Source organism: Podarcis filfolensis (genome assembly GCF_964270895.1).
Source record: "Podarcis filfolensis genome assembly, chromosome: 3".
NCBI lineage: Eukaryota > Metazoa > Chordata > Lepidosauria > Squamata > Lacertidae > Podarcis > Podarcis filfolensis.
In genome coordinates, this window is record NC_139606.1 from 5,447,893 (window position 1) to 5,458,703 (window position 10,811).

The following is a 10,811-nucleotide window of genomic DNA, read 5'->3' on the forward strand; positions in this document are numbered from 1 at the left end:
AATCTGGATCTCTGGTTCTGTCCATTTTTCTAAACAATGTTGGCTACTTTTTAAGTTATTAGTGTTGAATTCCTTGCCATTAGAATGTACACTGACTTGTTAACATCTTTAGAACCTACAAACTAATATTGTAAGCACTATTATGTGAATTCTTTTTTTTTTTATAAAACAAAACTATGTAATGAGTACTAATTATAACTGGCATGTTCAAGTGTGTGTCTTACCCCCTTTTTACACATAAATCCCTCCCTTGGCTTACCTTCTATATGGCTGCCTACCAACACGGTCACTGAATTTCAAGCTAGTGGAGGTTCCACTCTTCTGAACCTTGATTTCTTTGGGCCCGTGGAGGACAGTAGCTCTAGCACCACCACCACCATCCCAGGTCAGCAGAGCGCTACACTGCAAACTTAATCTCTTAACATTCTTACTAAAAGCATGAGCCGCATTATGTGACTTTCCTACAAACAAGAAGAATGTCTATGCTCCAAGATGCCCGCCTTCAATAGTTCCCCCTTCTATCATTTGCCTCCAGTAGTTAGTTAATACTATTTGGTTGGTACTCTAGAATGTTAAGCGAAGAATGGATTTTAAGAAATTTTAAGAACTTGAAATCCTTAAAACAATTTTAATTGTGGGCTAAAATCTTGATGTATCCCACTTGAAAATGCAGTTGGAATAAAATCCTAGTATTCCTGAGAATGTTGCTCAGTTGAAAAAAATCTTAAGACTGTGATTAATGCACTTGCTTATGGGTCTTATTAATCTTAGTACTTAACATCTTCTGAAGATAACCAGTAGATGGCTGCAATTTCTTCTTGCAGTAATGAAGTTTACAAACAAGAGCTTACACCTAGCTATTTTATAGATAAACTTTGCTGTTGTCATTTAAGGCAATGTAAATGTATTGTAGTTCTGCATGACACTTAATGCCTTAAATATTTTAATTGTTGAGTTGAAAAAACTGCAAATTTAGAAGAAAAGTCTGATTAGTTACAGCATATCTTTTTACAGAACAGTCTGCTTCAGTTTAATTCTCTTGAAAGATAAAGCTGTTTCTCACTTTACCTTGAATTATTAATCTGTTGGGAAATCAGAATGCAAAGAGACGTGGTTACTAAAGGAGTGGCATCTATTAAATCCTGCAGCTGCAGGATTATTGAACAAAGGTGGGAGAACCTGTGTTCCTCCTGATGTTGTGGTTCTTTCAACTCCTATCACTCCCAGCCTGCATCACCAATGACCAGGGATGATGAGAGTCATAGTTCAACAACATCTGGAGGACCACAAGTTAGTCATTCTGGAACAGAAGATGTGAACACATTTCCCATACCCTTGTACAGTCCTCTGCTTGGAGTTTGTTTCTTGATAGAGCAGAGTTTTGCCCATGCACTTAAGGGATGGGGAGAACAGGACTCCATTATGATCTGTAGATATTTTTTTCATGGGTGGAAAAATCACGTCCTTGATTTTTTGTGTGTGTGTGAGGGTTCTTATACGTCATTGTCATGATTAATTTTTCACTTCTAGTGTTTATGTTTCAGAACTACTTGATCATATTTTCTGGAAGTCAAAAGTACAGAAACTTCTTGAGTTTTGTATGGGAGTTTGATATAAAACTTCACACACTACTTTTAAATCCATCTATTCATTCCACAGTATTGATGATTATTAGTAGACATTTTTTGGCATCTAGTAAAATACAGTTTGACTACTTCTGATACATTCATTTGAAGTGATTATAAAGAAGGCACCTTATCATTTATTATGGGTTTTCATTAGAATATTGTCAACAAATTCGCAGATGTCATCATTGCTTGTAGGTTTTCTGGCTTGTTTCTTGGAAAGTCATTTGCTTCTAGCCTGCAGCTCTCTGTGTGGGTTATGTATGTAATTTTGTGTGGTGTGTGTGTTTTGCCTAAGCTAGGCGCTTGATCTAAACTTGGTTGCCTAAATTTCCTCAATCTCATTAAGGTTTTTATAAATAAACGCATTTTCTTTGAAAATCCTTTTCTTTTGTTAGCTGCCTTTTAATCATTTTGGTGAAAGGCGGTATATATTTTTTAAAATATATGCATTTAAAATATAGGTATATATTCTTTATGGGTATTAGTAGACACTTTTAGATAATATTGATCTATGGCACTAATTTTTTTAAGCACTTTAGTGAAATGATTGCAGTATCAGAACATGTAGTGGTAGCAGTTATAATCATATGCTAAGGTAATAAATTTCACCTAATGCGTGTAGTTGACAACAGTGGCGTAGCGTGGGGGTGCAGGGGGGCCGGGCGCAACATCTGGGGGGGCGCACTCGCAGCTCTCTGCCCCTACCTGGCTCACTCACTCTCTCTCACTGCAGTGCTGGCTGTGCGAATCCGATCCGAGCCGCCGGGTCGCTGCCCACTGTGGAGGGGGTGGGTGCCAGGCGTGCGGTGCGGAGAGAGAGCGAGGGACTATCTGGGGGAGGGACAGTGCAGCGGCCGCCCAGCGCAGCGCTGAGCGCGGGAGAGAACCACACCAGACCAGACCAGGCAGCAGTAAGAAGAAGCTGGCAGCGGCGGTAGGTTAGGGGGCGCAAATTACTTGCCTTGCCCCGGGTTAAGGGGCGCAAATTACTTGCCTTGCCCCGGGTTAGGGGGCGCAAATTACTTGCCTTGCCCCGGGTGCTGACAACCCACGCTACACCGCTGGTTGACAAGTGGCTTGAAAATACAAAGTGCTGCAACATGTTACAAATCCTTCTTAGATATTGTAAATTTCAGTTGTGATTTTTAAAATCTTAAATACTGACAGCTTTATTCAGTGGCATACCTTAATGGGATTTCAGAAGCTTTGTTTCTTGTACTGTTATTATTTCTGTATGTAACTCTTCAGAAGGCCTGGGCCTGTTGTATTTAAGGGTTCTGTAAACATCTGACAGTATTTCAAATGTATTCTGTATTTTAATTTGAGATTTGAACATGGGACTGTTTCAGTTGAATTGATCGCAAGGTTGAAGTGGATATGAGACGCAAGTGCTGCTCCATCTTTGCCTTAACCGAAGGATTCTCTACTTGATCATTCTACGTAACAGATAGTGTCACCCTTTAACCTTCATATGAATAATTTCTGATGAAAGTTTTGTTGTGGTATATCTTGGAGTCCTCATCAAAATGATTTTTTAAAAATGGATGTCTTCCCATTTTTGCCATTTTGAACTCCTAGGTGTCTCAGCTTTTAAAAAAAAAATAATTAAACTGAATTCCATCAGTTTGTCCAATTATATTACATATTTCTAGAAGCTTGCTTTGAGATATTTCATTGAATCCTGAAATCCACTCTTTCCATAATTGTGTCCAAATAAAAGGTGAGAAACAAATAAGAAGGTTGAGAAATTGTTTATACTTTAGTGAAGAGAAAAAAAATTGCATGAGGACTTCAAATACTCTCTACTTGTATGTTCTACAGAGACAGTGGAATGGAAATGGAAGTTAAAGAATCAATGTGTAGCAATGAAATAATGTTCTAAATAATAATGTAAAGCCTTGGAGGATTTTGGTACAAGAAGAAAATGATTATTCAAATTTGCTTTTCGCTCCTGGCTGATATCTTTTATGCCAGTTTTATCTGCAACTCCAGTTCTCTGAGTAGTGCATGATGAAAATTAGCAAGTTGTATCTCAATCACATATTAGACATTTAAGTAGCTCAGATGTTTACAGAAGATGGAAATACAGTATCCTAAATTGCAATTGAACATGTGACACTTGTTTCCATCTATCACTGATTATAATTTTATGCTATAAGGTGTGGATCCAGAACTGTATGAGTTGACAACTTCCAAGCTGGAAACCTCCAACTCCACCAGTAAAGTGACTGATGCATTCGCAAAGCTAATGTCCACAGTAGAGAAAGCAAGCACATCAGCAAGGTAAATCACTGTGATTAGTGACCCTTATTATTGGAAGTTAAAGCTTGTTCAGTAACTACAGCCTAAATATCACCTAATGCATGAGTTCAGTTCCTTGATAGATCTCCTTGGATCTCTATTGCTGTACTAGTATATATTTTTCACAGATTCTATTCTGCTTCTAATGTCACAATTAAATCCATTGGATTGAAATGAGTTGTCAGAACGGTTGCTTTTAAAGTTTTCAGCCTATCCACAGTGGTATGCAGCCTTCTAGGCTCATCTGCACTGCTGAAAGCTCACTTGTAAGCCATAAAGCTGATGTTTCCCATGTTATAAACTGTTAGTGACAGCAGGAACGTAGCTTCTAGCTGAAAGCAGAAATTGTCTTCGATGTGAAATGCCTTAACACTTTTGCGTATGTATAAACACACTCTCTCTCTCTCTCTCTCACACACACACCCCAGCTACTGCATAATCCCGTTTTTTGTGCAATCCCTTCTTTTGTGCATAGCATAATAAGCAGCCATCACTTATTGACTAACTATTTCTAGGAATCTAGAAACAGAATCTGATTTGTTCCTATGTAGGTAATGGGATGAAAGACTGCGAGTAGGGGTCCACTAGTCTGTAATCTGAAAGTAGGATAATGGACTGTGCTCGGGCTATGCTTGTGTGCATCACACAAATCACATCTGATTTGTGTGTTACGCCTATTTGTTAAAACATTTATATCCTATATGTAATATAGAATAAAAGTACAACATAGACTTTTCAGATTGTGAATATGGTAGCACTGCTTCCCTAGGAATGTGTAGCACTTGTGAATTGCACATTATGTAGCTTCATGCACAGATACAACATGTGAGATGACTGTGCTGGTTGACAGGTGCTTGGGTACTAAAGTAGTGAGTTGTGGCAACTTGCATGTGCTGTGAATACTCATTTTAGCAAAGATTTGAGGTGATGCAAAACATTGGCTTTCATTCAGTCAGCTCACAAATTCAAAAGTAGCAAGTTGTCATGAGCTAAACTGAAAGTATACAGAGAACAGCTGTAGCAGGGAATGCATGAGGCTATTACAGAAGTTAACAAATGGTACGTGTGTAACTCTTATTGCAAGAGCCCTTTACACATGTAACATTAACTCCTGTAATGGCCTCATTTTCAGAACTATTTCTCTGCTGTGTTACATTCAGCTGTTTGCCACTAGGGGGGAGTGCTAAGCCTTGATGAATCTTTGCTCAGGTCATTTTCAACTTGGCTTTTCATCAGTTCTGATATAAGAAAAGTGAAAATGCAGTGTGTCCTCCTGCTGACACTTTATTTTTTGTTTTATTTTTACTTACACTGTAGCCTTCAAAATAGAAAACTAAAGGCTTCAGTCTTTCATGCCAGAACATTCTTTGCCTCCACTGCTTCTGTACAATGTAGATATTACCCCCCCAAAGCTTAACCTCATAATATTTTTGCCAAGTGCATAGGGAGTTGAAGACCTCTTTACTTATGCTGACTCTTCATAGGTTTGTAATGATTTGCCTGACCTGACTTTTTCAGATCTGGTAGAGATGGACAAGGAGAAAGGGGGTAAAATGTGAGTGAAGTACCAAAGGCAGGAGGTGGGCAGTGAGAGATCATCTTGGTACAAAGATACAAAATTAGCATGAATGCTGCTCTTCCAAAGTACAAGAATTATTTGTTGTGAACATAAGTATGATACACTATCCTGTGAATGTGTCCTTTATGTCATATTGCCTAATCTACTCTTAGGCATGAGTTGCACATAACATAGATGTTGCACGTGGTGGCAGCTGAAGGAGAGTGTGGTGTTGAATCTTGTTAGACCCTGTCCTTTGCTCATGCCACTGTTAGAGGAAATTTTCAGGGTGGACAGAAACCTTTTATGTACTGTCCTGCTTAGCTTGTCTGTGTGGGTGGAGTTACTATGGAACAGCTGGGACCACGTACAAGTTTCCAGCATTGGACACATCTCAGTTGCTAAATAAATACTCACTTTGAATTAATGTTTATCCTCTAAACCACAAATGCAGCAGGGAGAGAGACAGGGAAAGAAAAACTATTCACAAGGATGTCTGTTTAAGCAGGGGGGGTGGTACCTAGAGCAGGAAGAGTTGCCATGTTTAAAATTCCATCTCAGATTGGAATTGTGATTAAAGCCTCTGTGTTGCTTGTTGAAATGAAGGAATTTTAATACATTGTCTTTTTCACTTGAGAAAAAAAATATCACGATGGCTTATTTCATTTCAAGAGTAAATGTCAGAACAGTACTAATTTTATTAACAGAATACTATGCATTGCAAAATAAGGCCCTTCAATTCTTGGGACACATGAGAGGCTACAGTAGGGAAGAGGGCATAGAAGTCCCATTCCACTTACAGTGTTTTGGATCTGAGCTAATGTATCCAAATTCACATATATATCAAAGGAAGTTCAGATCTATGACGTAAGTAGAATATGCTTATTAAAGATGACATCAAGATACCAGCTCACTCAAATGAGGTTTGTTCAGTCCAACCATAGCTGAATGTGACAAAAAATACTGTATTCCTTTTTTAATTTAATTTTATTTTATTTTTGGACAGTAGGAATTGTGGATGTTCCATACAGCCTGTTTATTCACACTGTTTGGTTCTTACCCTTCACTTTCTAGTGCTGTTATTATTTTCTAACCACAAAAAGTCTAGTAAGAAAGATGAGGAAAAATCCACTGGAAAGTGCATGATAATAACCCCTAGTTGACAAGGTCATATCTAGCTTCCACATAATTTGAGATTTCAACAAGGACTAGAACCTCCAGACACTTAGAATCATAGAATCATAGAGTTGGAAGAGACCACAAGGGCCATCGAGTCCAACCCCCTGCCAAGCGGGAAACACCATCAGAGCACTCCTGACATGGTTGTCAAGCCTCTGCTTAAAGACCTCCAAAGAAGGAGACTCCACCACATTCCTTGGCAGCAAATTCCACTGTCGAACAGCTCTTACTGTCAGGAAGTTCTTCCTAATGTTTTGGTGGAATCTTCTTTCTTGTAGTTTGGATCCATTGCTCCGTGTCCGCTTCTCTGGAGCAGCAGAAAACAACCTTTCTCCCTCCTCTATCCTTTTATATATTTGAACATGGCTATCATATCACCCCATAACCTCCTCTTCTCCAGGCTAAACATATAAACACTTTTTATATGATTTGGCATTCCTACCATCATTTTCAAGAGCCTGGCAAATCTTGGAACTGTGTTTGATGATCTGATGAAGTTGATCGTCTTTACATGGACTTTCTTATTTTAACTCATGTAAAACCACTCATTCTACATGCCTGTTTCATAGTTTTGCTTGTCACTTTTTAATTTTTGTTGTTATTATGAAATGAAATAATAATATAATCTCTGCATAAATATATCCAGATGAATACTTAGTAAATAGGCAACATTTTATGGATGAATACTTAGTAAATAGGCAACCCCCTCAGATTTTATGTGAACATAATACACTTGAATTCTCAGTAAATAGCTAGTCTGGAAGCTCGTTGTGCTCACTTTTTCCATGTTGTGCCTCTTTACTATGCTGAAACTTTACCAGTCTGTCTGGGCATATTACATACTATGCAGCTATCTGCAAACAAGGCAGCCTGGATCAAAGATGTCTGCCTGCCTTTGTTAAACCTATTATCGACAGTTTTTTTTTTGGCTTCTCTCTTAAAGGATAACTATCTGGAGCCCCAGGGGCTACATTTCAGCCCCCTACATAGCTTCTAATCCCATTTTGCCCAGAAGAAAAGTAACAGAACAAAATCATATCTCCCAAGTCCCTGCACCCCCAGAATAGAAAGTGAAATGTCCTGTATGTCCATACATTTCTGGGGCTTTTGTTAATAGTCTGTCTAAAATATTAGACTCATTCCCTGAATATGTGGCACAGCTACTTTATTGTGCACAATCAAGGTACAGGAAAACGGCTCCCAATACCTCACTGTGAACAGTGAAGGTCTGAGTAGAATTCACCCTTCTTGTTTTACATTCCTGTCAGAAAGTTGGATTTTGGTGTTTGACATACTCATGGGAAGGGTAAGATTTGGGTTTGTTGGTTGTGGGGTTTTTTAAATACTTTAGAAAGACATAGCCTTTCTAAATATAGCAAACATTTTTATATGTGATCTGTTTCAAATTTCTGTGATGTTCCGTTGACACAAGATACAAATTTTACTTTTCACCCAGTAGCTGATGCAAGAACTGCCATAAATGGTCTGGGTCTTACTCTGTGAGTTTTAGTATTGGGCATATGAGTAGCAACTTTTTTGGAAAAAGTCAGCTCTTTACTAACATAGGGGATGCCCACCTCACTCTTCTGATCATGAATGCGGCAGAGACCTAAGACAGATATTTTACAACATATGGGAGATGAGGTCACATTTAGACGGTGTTCTCAAATTTCCACTAGGAAAGTATATTATCAAACTGGAGATCTAGAGGTAAGGTTCCCAATCAGTGAGTTTTGCTGTAATGCTAGTAAATATTTAATTAGTTAGATTTGTTGTTTTACAGATTCAGTGCAGTCTTCTGGTACAGAGTCACTTTGGCCACATTAACTTTAAATCACGGCCATCTGAAAATAAGTATTAAATGGTGCTTTGGAATTAACAGGTTAATCTCTAACTTGCATGAGACCTATAAATGGTCTTTAAGTCATTTGATTAAATAGTTAGACTGAGTCCCTCGTCTGTGCAGCTGTATACAGGATATTTTACTTTCTGTTCTGAAAATGCAATACAATACTGGCACTTGTGAAGTTTGACTTTGAACCAGTATTTTATTAATTAATGTTGTCAGTATACGGTCCTGAAAGTTACCAATATTTGTACCAATTTGTACCAATATTGTTGTCAGTCTGTCGTCTGTCCCCTCCCCCCCCCCCAATTTTCTAAAGACTGGGTTGAAAGAGATCAGCTCTGCCAGTTCTAGCAGATATTATTATGGAAATATGCTTGTATAGCCTTTCAGATTCACCTTCTTTTGTGGAAAAGTGAATTCTAAGCAGCTAATAAAAATAGTTTCTGCTGTAAGTGCAACACCACGGATGCAGTAGCCCATACACAGTAAACTACAAAGAGCCTACTCACTACTGATGTCTTCCTTCAGACACCTACCCTACAAAACACATGCAGAGAGCAATTTTGCCCAGGAGAGTGGTAGACTCTGCCTCACTGGGCATCTTCAAGCAGAGACTTGGTTGCTATCTAGTGGGGTTGAACTACCTCTGGATTTCCTACATTATGACTGAAGTTGGATTATGTGGCTTACAAACCCCCTTATTGCCTTTTAGGGCTCTTTATGTTTAGAGAAAAAGTGGGTGGGGAAAACATTGTAGGTTCATAAAATTATGCATGATGTGAAGAAAGTGGCTAGAGTTTTCTCCCTCATAATAATAGAACTTGGAGTCATCCAGCGAATTTAATTAGCAGTAGACATAGAAAAAGATAATTAAGTTTTGGAATTCACTACCACAGAATGTGGCTATAACCACTAGCTTAGAAGGCATGAAAAGGGAACTAGACAAATGCCTGGCGATATCAATGGTTCTGGGGCATGATACTGTATTCCTTACTCTGTTTTTTCTGCTAAGATGTACAGTAGGAATTGTGAACCCAGAACCCAGTTTCAGAGGGCAGTTTGCTGCTGAAGACCAGTTGTTGCAGAAAAGGTCTACTACCTTCAAGCTATGCTCATAACCATCCAAATGCCTTTGGGAAACCCACTGTGGGAAGCATGAAAGTGAGCTAGATGTTCTTAAGTTAATAAACTTAGAAGAAACTGGTGCTACATAAGCACACATGCTAGAATGGAAAGTAGATTTTATACATGGTTGGTCAAGGGAGTATGAATTAGGCTTGTGTGTGTCCCCTTGCATTTGTGTTCTACTGCACATGGTGCATCTCTATTCATAATCCGACACCAAAGGAATCAATTGTATTACTTGTGATACTTTTCATACAAAGGAGAGAGACTGGCTTTACACCCCACAGTGTGAAGTCCTCTCAGAGCAGTGTAATTATATCCTCCTGAGCAAAGAAAGCAGGGTTAGTATCATTGCTTTGGAGCCATAGCCACAGGTTTATGGTGGTTACAATGCACGAGTTTGCAATGCAAAGCTATAATAAATTTGTTTCCTTATGTAGAGGCACTTTGTGTTTAGGTATCTTGAAGTGTGCATTGATGGCAATCTGCAGAAATGCAATATTTGTTAGTCTTAACCTGCACTACAGAACAAAGATGAACCCTGAAGATGTCACAAAAATAGAATGAGGGAGGAAAGTTTCTTGATTTGTAGTAGATAGAAATGTATAACAGTTGTATAATGGATTCTTTGGCTTGGCACAGAAATCATAAGAAGCCACTCAGTGAAAAAGTCCCTATAGTTTATCTACTGGGTTGTGCATAATGGGAAATGAAATGAAATAGAATACATTTGCCACATTGCCACCCCCTCTCCCCTTTTCCTCACGAAAACTGGAGGAGTGGGGTGTACTACAACTACCAATGTGATCCTGACTCTGCAAATAAGTGTGAATAAATATTTATTGATTGCATTTCTACTGTACAGTTGTTTACATGTTTGTAACAAGTAGGCGGTATTGGGTATGCTGGTTGTTGTTGAAAACCAGATAATGTATAGATTTTTTTTTAAAAAAGGCACTCAGACACACACAAATACATATAAATGTGTTTTTACTGCTATGTTAGAAATAATCCCAGTCTTAATTGGCTTGCACTCTGCCATCAAAATCTAATAATCTAGAATCTAGTCCTCATCAGAATCTAGTAAAGGGAAGAGGTAAATGCAAACATTATTAGCTGAGTGGTGCAAGCTTTTGTGTAATACTGCAATAAAGCACATTGGCACTTCAGA

General features: G+C 38.5%; 1 protein-coding gene and 1 long non-coding RNA gene across 6 annotated transcripts in view; both read left to right on the forward strand.

Annotated features, from left to right (window-relative positions):
• The window catches only part of LOC310759510, a 121,061-nt gene that overhangs the window by 62,951 nt on the left and 47,299 nt on the right, over window positions 1–10,811 (forward strand). The gene's annotated exons all lie outside the window — the stretch shown is intronic.
• Window positions 1–10,811, forward strand: part of AFTPH (aftiphilin) — a 40,809-nt gene that overhangs the window by 26,955 nt on the left and 3,043 nt on the right. For 3 of the 5 annotated variants that reach the window (XR_014546321.1, XM_083606452.1, XM_083606453.1), the window contains one exon: window positions 3,788–3,911. Coding sequence is in view for 4 of the 5 variants with exons in the window: in XM_083606452.1 (XP_083462578.1) it covers window positions 3,788–3,911 (124 nt within the window). In the remaining variant the exon portion in view is untranslated. Of the gene's footprint in view, window positions 1–301; window positions 386–3,787; window positions 3,912–10,811 lie in introns of all 5 variants that reach the window. The other 2 variants (XM_083606450.1, XM_083606451.1) reach the window with 1 other exon arrangement.